The sequence below is a fragment of the Pelophylax lessonae genome, assembly GCF_965119305.1.
Source record: "Pelophylax lessonae genome assembly, chromosome: 3".
NCBI lineage: Eukaryota > Metazoa > Chordata > Amphibia > Anura > Ranidae > Pelophylax > Pelophylax lessonae.
The window spans coordinates 397444496-397459059 of NC_138770.1; the positions used below are offsets into that span (position 1 = coordinate 397444496).

The 14564-nt window shown below is 47.5% G+C and overlaps 1 protein-coding gene across 1 annotated transcript in view; it reads left to right on the forward strand.

Moving 5' to 3' along the window:
* Positions 1–8357, forward strand: part of CDC40 (cell division cycle 40) — a 102843-nt gene extending 94486 nt beyond the window's left edge. The window contains exon 15 of the mRNA XM_082248833.1: positions 8114–8357. Coding sequence (XP_082104959.1) covers positions 8114–8291 — 178 coding nt within the window. The 3' untranslated portion in view covers positions 8292–8357. The remainder of the gene's footprint in view (positions 1–8113) is intronic.
* Positions 8358–14564: the final 6207 nt, after the last annotated feature.

A 14564-nucleotide genomic window follows, 5' to 3' on the forward strand; every position in this document is an offset into this window, starting at 1 on the left:
TGGCTCGGTCACGGGTTCATCTGGCAGACGCCACAGATGAGCTGGTGGCCCCGTGGAGTCAGTATCGTCTGATTTACGCTTTCCTTCCTCTCAAGCTTCTGCCAAGACTTCTATGCAGGATTGAGGCTGAAAGGATTATGATCATCTTGGTGGCTCTGGACTGGCCTCACCGGGCTGGGTATGCTGATCTGGTGCGGCTGGTCGTCGACGTTCCTTGGAAGCTTCCTCTCAGGGAGGATTTACTGTCCCAAGGACCAATCTTCCATTCTGCTTTATAGTCGCTGGCTTTGACGGCTTGGCTGTTGAACGCCAGGTGCTGATGGATAGAAGTTTATCTGAGTCAGTGATTTCAAGGCTGTTAAAAGCTAGGAAATCCACTTCTAGGAAGATCTACCACTGTAGGTGGAAGACGTACGATTTGTGGTGTGAGTCTCTTGGGATTCATCCTCGCTCCTTCTCGGTGGCTCAGATTTTGGCCTTCCTTCAACGGGGGGTTGAACAGAAATTGGCCTGGATTAAAATCAAGGGCCAGGTGTCGGCTTTGGCGATCTTCTTCCAACAACCCTTTGCCACATGCTCACTGGTGTGTACCTTTCTTCAGGGTGTCCGACATTTTGTTCCTCCAGTGCGGTCCCTGTTGCCACCTTGGAATCTCAATTTGCTGCTTTTGGTCCTCCAGAAGCCTCCTTTTGAGAATCTTCAGGAGATTCCCTTGCTTACGCTGTATCAGAAGGTGGCATTTTTGGTGGCTATCACCTCTGCGCACAGGTTGTCGGAATTGGCGGCGTTATCCTGTCGTAAACTTTACTTGGTAATTCAGAGATAAGGTGGTTCTTCGCCACTGTCCGTCATTCCTCCCAAAGGTTGTCTCTGATTTTCATTTGAATACAAGACGTTGTGTTGCCTTCCCTGTGTCCCAGACCGAAACATCCGAAGGAAAAATTGCATTGCATGCCTTGATATGTGGTCTGGGCAATAAGGATGTACCTGGCAGCTACGGATTCTTTTAGGAAGTCAGACTCAATATTTGTGCTCACGGATGGGCCTCGCAGTTGGCACCCACTTTTGGCACCCACAGGCCCTCCAAAACGGCGAGGGTGTTCCCTTTTTCTGCTTACTTTGACAACATTGTTACAAAACAGTGGGGTTGTCCAAACGCACTCTTTTGGTCCCTAAGCATTTTGCTATGCAGTATACTTATGAGGTTTCCCTGCTTAAAAAGTGGCCGATCTCACCTGTATTGGACTTGCTGGTTTCCAGGTTAAATAAAGCTACCTTAATTCCAGTTGAGGAGTCCCCGACCTTTAAAGATCGGGCTGATAGGAGGGCAGAAGCTCTGGCCCTCCATATGTTCATTGTGGCTGGTTAGGCACTTAGGCCGGTATTTACTATTGTGCTGGTGTCACAAACTCTGACCAAGTGGGCTAAACTTTTATGCCGGGACCTGGAGGGGAAACAACTTTCCTTTGCCGAGCTGGCGGTTCAGTTGGTCCAGGGGCTACAGTTCATCTGTGATTCCTCTTTGGATGTGGCTCCTTTGCTTTTTAGGCTGTCTGTCAGCAGTGGTCCTTCAACGTATTATCTGGCTGAAATGCTGGTCTGCGGACCAGACTTCTAAGAAGGCTTTATCTGCTCCCCCCTTGTAGGGGATCACCTGTTTGGAGCTTCCTTGGATGACATCATATAGGGTCTCAAGACAAGGGATCAAAGCAATTCAGGGCCTCCACTGGAGGTTCAAAGAGGACATGGTCTGGCAAGCCACGAGCAGGCTCTTCCAGACCTGCGGACAAGCAAGGCTTCCTCTGCAAGAAGGGCGCCCTCACCTGTATCTGAGGTGGTGGTGGGGGGGGGGGGGGTCTTTGCTGGTTTCTGCATCTGTGGACCTCCCTGTTAGAGGACAAGTGGGTCCATTAAATCATTCGGTCCGGCTACAAGATCGATTTTCGTTCTTATCCTCCGGGAGGGTTCTTCCTTTCCAACCTGCACTTGTCCCCAGATCGCTTATGGGGTCTCTTTGGGGCAGTGCAAGACTTGTTACTTAAAGGGGTGATTGTTCCAGTTCCAACTTTGGACCGTTTTCAGGGGTTTTACTCAAATCTTTACAGTTCCCAGGAAGGAAGGCAGGCAGGCAAGGTACGTCCAATTCTGGACCTTAAGGCGCAAAACTGCATTGTGCGGGTACTGAAGTTCTGAATGGAGTTGATTCGCACAGTAGTGACGTCGCTACACCAAGGGGATTTTCTCACTTCTATTGACATAAATGACGCCTGCCTTCACATTCCAATATGTGTCGGTCACCAGCGCTTCCTCCTCTTTACTGTGGGCAAGGAGCATTATCAGTTTGTGGCGTTACCCTTTGGTCTCGCCTCTGCTCCTCGGGTCTTCACAAAAGTGTTGGTCCCGGTACTAGCATTGTTGCAGCACTGGGGTTCCTGGACAATCTTCTACAACCAGAGTCTCCGACTGCTCTGAAGGACTACTTGGAGATTACTCTGTGAATAAACTCAGAGGGAATTTGGTTGGATTCTGAATCTTCAGAAGTCTGCTCTGCTCTGGTTCTGTCCACAAAACATGGACTATCTGGGTCTGACTCTGGACTCGGCCTCAGCCAGAGTATTTCCTCCTCTGGAAAAACTCCAGACATTGCAGGAGGCAATTCTGTTGTTCAGCAGACTGTTATCCCTCCAGGCTTGCATACAGGTGCTGGGACTGATGGTGTCTACCTTCGAGGCAGTTCCGCTTGCACAGTTCCACACGAGATCTCTGCAAAAGAGATTCTGATGAAATGGGACGGTCTCTAGAGGTGGTTTCATTCTTTGGCACTTCAACAGGGGAAATCCTTTCTACCCCTGTACTGAACGGTTGTCACCACGGATGCCAGCCTGTCCGGGTGGGGAGGTGTCCTCAGGGCAGATTGTGCTTAGGGGGTCTGGACTCTGGAAGAGTCCAGACTGCCGATTAATGTGCTGAAACTCTGAGCAATCAGACTTTGTCTGGATCATTGGACAATTTGCCTTCAGGGGTGTATGGTACAAATTCAATCAAGCAATGCCACAGGCATGGTCTGTCAATCACCAAGGGGGCACAAGAAGTGTCCTGGCAGCTCAGGAAGTAGCCGGCATTCTAAGGTGGACAGACTGATACGTTCCAGCGATCTCTGCTGCCATTTCAAGGAAGGTACAGAGGTTTGTGGCACGGTCTCGGGATCCTCCTGCCGACGCCACAGACGCATTAGTGGCTCCTTGGAGTCAGTATCGTCTAGTTTACGCCTTTCCCCCTCAAATTTCTGCCAAGACACCTGTTCAGGGTCGAGGCAGCAGGAATTGCGGTCATTCTAGTGGCTCCAGACTTGCCTCCCCGGTCTTGGTATGCCGATCTGATACAGCTAGTTGCCTATGCTCCTTGGAGACTTCCTCTCAGGGAGGATCCGCTGTCCCAAGGGCCAATCTTCCATCCTGCTTACAGTTGCTGACTTTATTAGCTTGGCTGTTGAAAGCCAGGTGCTGAAGGATAGAGGCTTGTCTGAATCTGTGATTCCTATGCTGTTAAAGTCTAGAAAATCTACCTCTAGGAAGATCGACCATCGTACTTGGAAGACGTACATTGCGTGGTGTGAGCCTCTTGGGGTTCTCCCTTTTTCCCTCCATCAGGGGGCTGAGTAGCGCCTGGCCTTGAGTACTATCAAGGGCCAGGTTTCGGCCTTGGCGGTTTTCTTTCAACGTCCATTGGCCACACATTCCTGGTTGTATACCTTTACCCTAGGAGTTCGACACTTGGCTCCCCAGTGCAGTTTTCATTGCTGTCGTGGGACCTCAATTTGGTTGTCAGTTCTCCAGAAACCTCCCTTCAAAAATATTCGGGAGGTTCCCCTGCTTACATTGTCCCAGAAGGTGGCCTTTTTGGTGGCTATTACTGCTGCGCACAGGGTGTCAGAGCTGGCGGCGTCTTGTTGTTCACCTTACCTGGTGGTTAACAAAGATAAAGTGGTTCTTTGTCCCTGTCCGTTGTTCCATTTTGATTTTCATTTGAATGAAGACATTGTGTTGCCTTTCCTAGGTCCCAGGCCTAAACATCCTAAGGAAATTGCCTTGCATTCCCTGGATGTGGTTCCGGCAATCAGGGTGTACCTGGCAGCTACAGTGTCTTTTAGAAAGTCAGACTCCCGATTTGTACTCCATGGATGGACCTCGGAAAGGGATGGCCGGGTCTGCTGCGACCATTTCCATATGGATTACTCAGACGGTGATTCAGGCATATTCAATTAAGGGTCAGGTTCCTCCTTTCCCTCTTAAGGCGCACTCTACTTGGGAGCTTAGTGCCTCCTGGGCCTTCCGTCATTAGGCGTCAATGATACAGGTTTGCAAAGCGGCAACCTGGTCATCTGTGCACACTTTCACAAAGCTTTATAAGGTGGATGTGTTGGCACCTGCGGATGCCTCTTTTGGCCGCAAGGTTTTGCAGACTGCTGTTTGGAGGATCTGGTCCTTTTTGAGGGTGTGTTGTGTTTTTTTTTTTTTTTTCCAAGCGAGCTCCAGTTGTTTTTGGTTGAGCTTCATATTACCTGGTTGGCTACGATTTAGCCTTGGGGAATTTTGTCTTGCTGTTCCCACCCCTCCCACTGCTTTGGGATGTCCCAATGGTCCAGATAAGGAGCAGTGTCCATCAATGACTTAACGTAAAATCCCTTTCTCTGATGTTCATTGACACACAGTTCCCACCCCTCTGTGGAGTTGGCTTTCTTCTGACACTGCTTGTGACAAAACTGAGTGCCTATAGCTGAGAATGGGAGTATACCCCCTGGGACTGGCCCATAGGTGTAGTCAATCTTTTTCCTGCCTAGCGTCCTACTCCTGTAGGGGGCAGTATAACCCAATGGTCAAGATGATAAGGAGCGGTGTCTGTCAATGAGCATCAGAGAAATGGATTTTACGGTAAGTAAAAATCCCATTTTTTTTTTTTTGTGTAAGCTGTATACCACTGAATCACAATAGACAATATAACGTGGTAACAGCAAGAGGGGTTTATGTTGTGATTGTGTTGATACCCTAAAAGTCACAATATGGGCCACTAATAGGGCATAAACATACCCTATTCAATCTGAGCTTGACTTTTCCTGTAAAGCCCTTTTTGCACATACATACCGTTCATTTCATCAATTCAGTCACGTTTTTTTGTCGTCAGTTTTTTTTCAGTCAACATCCGTTTGTCATCCATCCGTTGACTGTTGAAAAATGGACATCAATGCATTTCTATGGAAAAAGCGATGTAAACGGATGACAAACGGTCCGTAAGTGTGAAAGGAACCTAAAACTGACGCTTGAGTCAACCCTCTCCCATCCGCACTTTGGTCAGTAATCAAAGGACCAGTAGGGATGCTGCTGAGGTGTAGGGCAAAACCAGGTTTGTCATTTTCAGGAAGTGTGAACATTTGTCTAAAATGTATATGTTTATCTGGATTCTGATTGGGATTATTAATGTTTTTTGTTCTCAGTTTAGATGTGCCTGGGTTTGAGATTTGTTTAGATTAAAGGGTCATGAACCCACATAATTTTCTGCATTCTACAAAAAATTTGGTTCATCCTTCTGTTCTCTATCTCCCCCTTCTGTCCATGTCCCCACTGCAGTTGGGGATTTTGCAGAGCAGTGTTGGTAGTTAGTGCACATGCTCAGTTTTCAATGTATTTCTACCCTAAGCATTTCCTCCCTATTACATCTGAGCAGCCCATGGGACTATAGAGTCACACATGTGGGCATATGCACAGTGGTAATTGACAGCCCACCCCCTTCCTCCTCACACAGAGCTCTGTGTACATAGGAAAAGTGATCTGGCTGTTTCTTCTTCCTGAAGGGCAGGGAGAGGGAAAACATCCAGATTAGTAAGTAAAGGCAGCACACATTACACTTGTTAGGCACACAGTTAACCCCTTGATTGCTCCTAGATGTCATCTCCCTCCCAACTAGTGTCATTAGTACAGTGTTATCACTGATCACAGTAATAGTGTCACTAGCCACATTCATGTCAGTGACCCTCCCAGCCAGTGTCTGTTAGGGTGGCAGGAATTCTGGCGCTATCACAGTCCCACTATAATTCACTGATCAACCGCCATTACAGTATAGCATCTATAGCTGTGCAAATCCTAGCATATATGTACACGCCATAGTTTGTAGACATTCTAACTTTCGCACAGTTCAATACATATAAACCTATTGGGATTTTTTTTCACCAAAGGCATGTAACAAAACACATTTTGGTCTACATTGAGAACAAAATTAGATTGTTTTATTTATTTATTTTTGGATATGTTTTAAAACAAAGTAGTAAAACCTTTTTTTTTTTTTTTTTTTTTTTTGGACTTTTTTTGTTTATATAATAGAAAAATTAAAAAAACCCGGTGGCGATCAAATAACACCAAAATAAAGCTCTATTTGTGTGAAATAGTTATATAAATGTAATTTGCGTACAGTGTTGCATGACCGCACAATTACCTGATAAAGTAGCACAGTGCTGAAAAGCAAAAATGCCCTTTGCTAAAAATATGCACTGTTACTGTAATGACACTGGCAGGGAAGGGGTTTACAGTATAGGTGATCAAGGGGTTAAATGTGACCCTAGGGTAGGGTTTCGAACTGTGGGGGGGGGGGAGGGGTGGCTTCTGAGATAACCACAGAGACATGTGATCCTATATAGCAGGATCACATGAGCTCTGTGATCATTTTAGGGAGGAGGACGGTCAGCTGTGTTTACAACAGCCAACCGTCCTTCTCTCTCTGCGGGGAGCGATCACGGGTGTCAGGCGGCAATCGGAGCTGCCTGACACACGCAATGGCTTCCCCGCTGACAATCGGGGGCGGGAGCGTGCCGTCGGCGGGGCGCGCTCGCCCCCTAGCTCCTCCCAGGCGAGCGACGTAGATCTTTGCCTGTAGGAGCCAGCCTGCCACAGTAAATATACAGGAGCTGGTCGGCAACTGGTTAAGGCACTGTACACTTTCAAATGTTTTTGTTGATTTTTACTAGGTATTAGTGTAGTTGTATTCCCTGTGCTGTTTGCCTTACCTGTGGTTTGTGATATCATGGCTGATAACTTCCATTATGTTCCTGGTTTGCTACAGCCAGCCTGTCCTTATTCACAAAAGGGGCAAGTCAACTTCCTGTTCTGGAATGCAACGCTAGCAGTACATGCGTTGCCATCAGCTCTGTATCGCATCACAAATGTGGGAGTGCTAGTGTAATAAAGAAAAATCTTCCAGCTGATTAGTGAGGTGTGTGTGTGTGTGTGTGTGTGTGTGTATTATCTGCGTTTTTATGGCTGTTAGATCTAACTAATGAGTTAGTGAGCTAGGACTAGACTGAGAGACCCTGGGATATGTAGTTTCTTCATAGGAAGTGTCAGTTTCTAGACTACAGTCAGAGGTCATGTATTAACCTTTGCAGTGCAATGCTGCACACCTCATATTTGAACACAAACGGAAACTGCTGACAAAGGAATGTGACAATTTACACCACTAAATGCTGTATGTACTGGCCAACAAATGGTATCATGAAACTACATAATCAATGCACCTTTAATGCAGGTTAAAAACACAAGGTGCAGGTTATTAGGGTTTAGAATATTTGTAAGGGCCCTTTCATGCAAGCTTTCCATTCATCCATTTTTCATTTGGACAGCAATTCATTCTTGTGTGCTTGTAAATGTAAATGGATGACAGTCTGTATCCAGAGCCAGTCATTTTCAGATATTCACGCCATTAGCAATTACATGTGAGCAGCCACAAATGGCTGCGGGAGCTGTCAGCCTCCCCTTGCTTTCATGTCGACTTTGCATCCACTGCTAATTGCGGGTTCCCCGCTGGGTCTCCCAAATCTAATCACCAATGGCAATTCGCAAGTGTGCATGGAACCTTAAACGGATGTAACCTGCATCAGTTTTATGAAAAAATGTGACTAAACTGATGACACCTATGTGAAAGGATTCTAAATAATATCTAAGAGTAAAAATAGCAACTTTGCATGATTTCAAGTACATAATGTGTTGCTAAATTTCCAGAAATTCTAATTGAGTTGCTGATTGTAATGTCGATTCCCCCCTCTAACCATTTATTTATTTACTTTTAGTTATGTGGTTTCTGGTGATGCTGATGGAAAGCTGAACATCTGGGATTGGAAGACCACTAAACTGTACAGCAGATTGAAAGCTCATGATAAAGTGTGCATAGGTGCAGTATGGCACCCACATGAAACATCTAAAGTTATCACATGTGGATGGGATGGCCTCATCAAACTTTGGGACTAAAAGCTCAGTACTGGCATAGGTTGAGGAGACCACATTCTTATGTGTAAAGAACTTTATCCTCTGATGGAGCTTGCACCCAGAGGATGGTTGATCAGACTACTCCACAACTGAAAGGGATGGTGATGAACAGAAATTACACATGTGCTGGACCATTGCCTTTCTTCCCTGGTGTAGACATTACTTCTTCTCCTTCAGTATAAAAACCTTACTATTTATATTCCCAGATTTTCTTGAATCAAACAGTATGTATTTCCTTATTTCCTTGAGCCAGACGTTTTTCAGTAAATCCGATACTACAAAACTAAATTTATAACAAAGATATATACACTTTTGGCTGTGTCCACCAGGGTGTCCTTTATGATGGTTTTGGTGAAAAACAGGGCAGAGGTACAAAGCATACAGCCCCCAAATAGAAACAAAGATGAGACGCCAAGCAAAGAGAAAACATTACACATGGATTTTTCTCCATTTCCCTTCTCTTCATCTGGCTTGGACAAGAACTCTGCTGCTGTATAGAGAACAACTGTTCTATGTGTTGATATTTTTACATCTTTGCCATTTTCTACCAAACTAGAATAGTGGCGAAAAAAAAAATTGTGTATAAATGTCATTATTCTGCTCAGGCAAGAAAGACTTCAGTGTTTCAGCTGATATTTTTAGACCTGTATCTGATACAGCAATATGACTGCTTGTGTATTTATATTCAAAGATCGTCGTATATCTGTGCATTACTAAAGATACCTGTACAAAAACCCTTCATTTTTTTGTATGTCAAAATAAATTTTAATTGTGTTTTTTTTTTACATTGCTTTAGTCTGTGCTTGGTGATTTTATTGTGGTACAGACACCAATTAATTTGATATTTCTTTGTTGTTGCCATACATCGGTAGATGGATAAAAAGATATGTAATATATATTTTTTTAAATAAAGTGAATCTGGGAGGATAAAAACATGGGAGCGGCAATTAATGAGCTACTAGGATACATGGGAGCTGCTATTAATGAACTATTTAAAGCGGAGTTCCACCCTGGAATTTTTTTTTTTTTAAATACCCCCGGGACAGTCAGGGCTAGTGCATTCCACAATGGCTAGCCTCTGATCTGTCCCGGGTTGCACTTACCTGTTAGTACAAATACTTACCTTGAAAAAGTCTTGTCCAGCGCTGCCATCTCAGATGTGGGCAGCTTGAAGCCAGCGCGATCCTCTTCAGAGTCCTCTTCCGCCTTCTTCGGTCCCACGATGCCCTGCGCCGGCCCCGCCGTCACTTCCGGGCGCGCGCGTCATCCCTCCACAGCTTCTGGGCATGCCCAGAAGCTGTTTAGAAGGGAATGACGCGCGTGCCCCGGAACTGACGTCGGGGTCGGGGCCGGTGCAGGCGCAATGATTCCTGGGAGCGATGACGTTCAGTTCCCAGGAATCATTGCAAAGCCAGGAAGTGACGACGGGCCGCGGCCGAGGAAGAAGGAAGTAAGGTAAGTATATTTTCTTCTCTACGAGGTAAGTAAAAAAAAAAAAAAATGTGATTATCCATTTGTTTTTCAGGTGACCCGGAGCGAGAAGATGGAGGTAAGTATAAAATTAGGGTGGAACTCCACTTTAAGGACTAATTTGCAGATGCAGTCAAACATGCATGAGCACATATATGCTAGAAACATGTATTTCTCTGTCGCTCATTGACAGACGTAGTCCTCGTTAATTAATAACAACTCGGGTTATACTGCCCTCTACAGGAGTAGGACTAGACGGGAAAGAAAACGTTCTGGCCACACCCTAGGGGCAGTCCCAGAGGGTATATCCTCTCACTTCCTGCTACAGCAAATCAGTTTTTTTCTGTCTAGTTAGGAGTAAGGACCTAGATTCCTTGCTAGGATCTTCGGTCCTGGCAAGATTTTTTTTTTAGAAATACTTTTTTAGACAGCTTTTTTTCTCCAGTGTTCCTGTAAGATCTTCAAGCAAGTACGCTGAAACTGGGCGACGGGCTGGATGTTGAGATCCAATGGTCACCCCAGTTCAGCCTACGAGCGCGTGCAGGCCATAGCTCCGCGCTGGGTCGGCCGCGACATAGTCCCACTGGACGGAGACTGACCCTGCGAGTTAAACGTCTCGCCTGGACGCCAATGACCAACAGAGTCACGGCGTCCGTATTGGTCGACAGCCCCCCCACCCCGGTGGAGAGGGGTTCTGTCAGGAGTTGGCGCCCGCCTGGTTCCGGTATGGTGAGTAGAATGTTCCCCCTCTCCCCCTGTCGGGTTTGTTGGTGGACACGGGCCCCTCTCTGGGATGGTCGGACACTCGGTTTTCTGGGTCTCCCCTCTATCCTATAACAGGTCACAGATCCCCCAATTTGAGTGTGATTTTTGTGAATAGAAACCAGGAGGCTTGGTTTGGGAGCTGACTATCTAAATTCACTATATGACTGTAAGGGTGACTGAAGTCAGTGGCAGACTACTAAAAGGCATTACTATTGAGGTATAGAGGTATCCTACCTGTCTAGTGTGTACACAGGCCGATGCCTAGGCCTGAGTTACTGCAGCCACAGATCGCCATCCCTCCAGAAAGCCGGTCACTTCCACAGGCCACACAGCCTCCCGCAGGCCGAGGACACCTCCCGCAGGCCGAGGACACCTCCCGCAGGCCGCACAGGCCGAATGCACACATCCCGCAGGCTGCTGCTAGCTTGCAAGCCGCCGCTATCCTACACAGGCCGCCGCCATTTTCCTGCAGATCGCACGAGGCCGCCATATTGGCGTAGCCTCGTGTCTCCAGTATGGGGGCGGCCATGTTTGATGTGACCAAACACCTCGTGGAGTAATTGGGAGGCGCCGGAAGGTATGTAAAGGGGCGGAGCCGCCTCCTTGGCCCAGGGAAAACAAGCCAAAGACTTCCTGTCTGTAACAGACAGTGCTGGAAGCAGTTTGATAAACTTCTGTGCATCAGGTGAGCCTTGGGGTCTCTCTCTCTCTCTCTTTCTGAGGGGTCCAAGCAGGTAGACTGAGGGGCGCTACTGCGCTGGGGGACTAAGTAAAAAAAAAAAAAAATGTTTTTTTCTTGCAATTATTTTTTTTGTGTTTGCTGGCAAGTGTCTTGTTACATGAACCCTGCCACTCATGTATCCCCACCTGATCCCCTCGGGATGGCCGCAGGACCCTCCAGTACCCCACTTGTAATTGATGCATTATCAGCAGTTTTGGAGTCTTTGGTATCCCGGGTGGAGGTAGCCTGTCAGGGACGGGGGTCAAGAAGAGCGACCCCCGCCTACCCCTATATCATCTGATACTTCAGATACGGATTCTGAGCTTGTCATTTCCGGGAAACCTTAAATCTTGAGGTTACGCTGGCAGAGGTAGCTGAGTCTCATATTCCTTTTTTGGTACTAGCAAGCCTACCAAAATGGTGAGGGGTTTCTCTTGCCCAAATGGGGTCGTCCGTAAACGAGCCCCTGCTATTTCCAAACGCATTGCTAGGCGCTATCATTTTGAGGAATCCCTCATTACAAAGATGGATGGTACCACCAATAGTGGACTCACCGATTTCCAGACTAAATAAAGCCACTGTTATCTCGTTGGATTGACAGAATGGGCCCCACCCATCTCTAGGGTGGGGGGACGTCTTCACCGGTTTCCGGATCCAGGGCTTTCCAGAATCCCGGATAAAGGGGTTCCCAAGGTCATATGGTCGGGATACAAGATCGAGTTTCGATCACTTCCACCGGTGCGATTCTTCCCTTCCAATATTCGACATCCCCGGGTCGCTTAAAAAGCTTTGCGGGGAACAGCTTTATGCAACAAGCAGTGGTAATTCCCATTCCTTGGAGGAGTTCTAGTCGAACCTGTTCACAATGCCCAGGAAGAAGGGCTAGGTGCGTCCAATTCTGGTCTTGGAAGAGATGGAGTCCATCCATACAGTGGTGGTCTCCCTGCATCAGGGGGATTTCCTGGCGTCCATAGACATTTAGGATGCCTATCTTCATATCCCCATCTTCGCAGGACATCAGCGTTTTCTTTGCTTTTCCCAAAGATCATCCCTGGTTCCCACCAGGAGACTGAACTATCTGGGCCTAATTTTGGATACATCCTTGGCAAGATTGTTTCTCCAGGCGGAGAAACTCCAGAAGATTCAGTCAATGATTCGGGTGTTGCTGTCCGTCAACTGGCTGGGATTGATGGTCGCCTCCTTAGAGGCAGTACCGTTTGCCCAGTCTCATACCCGAATTCTCCAAAGAGGAGATTCTTCTCATATGGAATCGGAATCCCGATTCCCTGGACAATCGGATCCGATTGAGCGAGCAGACCAGGGAGGCTCTGGTCTGGTGGCTTCGGTCTCCGATGCTCAGCCAGGGGAAGTCATTTCTTCTGATAAATTCCAGGTTACCGATAAAGGTGTTGGAACTGAGAGCGATCAGACTTTGTCTGATTTACTGGACCGAGCAGCTCCAGGGCAGTCCGGTTCGGATCCAATCGGACTATGCCATGGTCATGACTTATGTCAATCACCAAGGGGCACCAAGAGTGCCCTGGTGGCCATAGAAGTGGCCAACATTCTTTATTGGGGGAACAGTTGTTCCAGTTCTCTCCGCGATATTTATCACGGGGGTGGACAGGCAGATTATTTCAGCCGTCAGATTCTGGATCAAGAGGAATAGTCCCTTCATCCAGAGGTATTTCACCAGCTGTCCCTTCATTGGGGCACCCCGGACATGGATCTTTTGGCAGGTTGGCTCAACAGGGCTCGCGCCCGCGATCCTCTAGCGGACGCAGCAGACGCGCGGAGCGCCCAGTAGGGGGAAGTATCAGCTACTGTATGTCTTCCCCCCCTCTCAAGTTACTGCTGAGATTTCTCCACAGGATAGAGGTGGAGGGAACTCCAGTTATCCTGGTAATTCCGGGCTGGCCTCATCAAGCCGGGTACGCCGACTTGGGCAGGCTAGTCGCAGACGCTCCTTGGAGACTTCTTCTCAGGGAGGATCTGCGGTCTCAAGGACCGATCTTCCATCGTGCTTTACAGAGAGCCTGGATAGCTCAGTCGGTAGAGCATCAGACTTTTAATCTGAGGGTCCAGGGTTCAGGTCCCTGTTCGGGCGGTGGCTGTCACCTACCTGTGAGGTCTTTGAGCTGCTGATCAGACAGTCTTTATGCACATCTGCCCTAATGCTCACTGGCCCAGAGAGTTGAAATGTCCTAGGGGACATAAGCTTCCCCCTTGGAATCTGTGCCAGAAAGAAAGGTGGCTGAAGGTGATTGCTTGACCAACAACCCTCGTCTAATGCAGCTTACCTGGGCTCCAGTTTAATGTCAGTTTCAGTTATTCCTACTCTAATTAAAGCAAGGAAAGTGACTTCTAGCAAAGTCTATTATCGCACATGGAAGACTTATATTGCGTGGTGTGAATCGTTGGGATTTCCCCCACGTACCTATTTGGTGACTCTAATTTTGGCTTTTCTGCAAAAGGGGGTTGAGCAGAAACTATCCTTGAGCACTATCAAGGGTCAAGTTTTCAGCGTTAGCAATCTTCTTTCAAAAGCCGCTGGCTACTCATTCCTTGGTGCGGAATTTCATCCAGGGGGTGCGGCACTTGGCTCCGCCAGTGCGCGCGCCCTTACCGCCCTGGGATCTTAATTTGGTTTTGTCGGTTCTGCAGAAACCTCCCTTTTAAAATATCAGGGAAATTCCCTTGCTTACATTATCCCAGAAGGTGGCCTTCTTGGTGGCTATCACTTCTGCACGCAGGGTGTCAGAACTGGCTGCATTATCATGCCATTCCCCATATCTTGTGGTTCATAGGGATAAGGTAGTTCTTCATCCGAAGCCATCCTTTCTTCCTAAGGTGGTTTCAGACTTTCATCTGAATGAAGATATTGTGCTACCTTCCTTGTGTCCTCAGCCCAATCATCCTCGGGAATATGCGTTGCATTCCTTGGATGTGGTTCGGGCAATCAGGGTGTACCTGAAGGCTATGGAATCGTTCCGTAAGACGGATTCACTTTTTGTGATCACGGATGGCCCCAGAAAGGGGTTGCCTGCATCTGCCGCTACTATCTCCAAATGGATCAGACAGACAGTGGTACAGGCTTATTCGATTAGGGGTCGGAATCCTCCGTTCCCTGTTAAGGCGCACTCCACTCGAGCGCTCAGTACTCCCTGGGCCTACCGCCATCAGGCGTCAGTGGTCCAGGTGTGCAAGGCAGCCACCTGGTCGTCGGTTCATACCTTTACAAAATTTTATAAAGTTGATGTGATGGCATCGGCGGATGCCTCATTTGGCCGCAAGGTTTT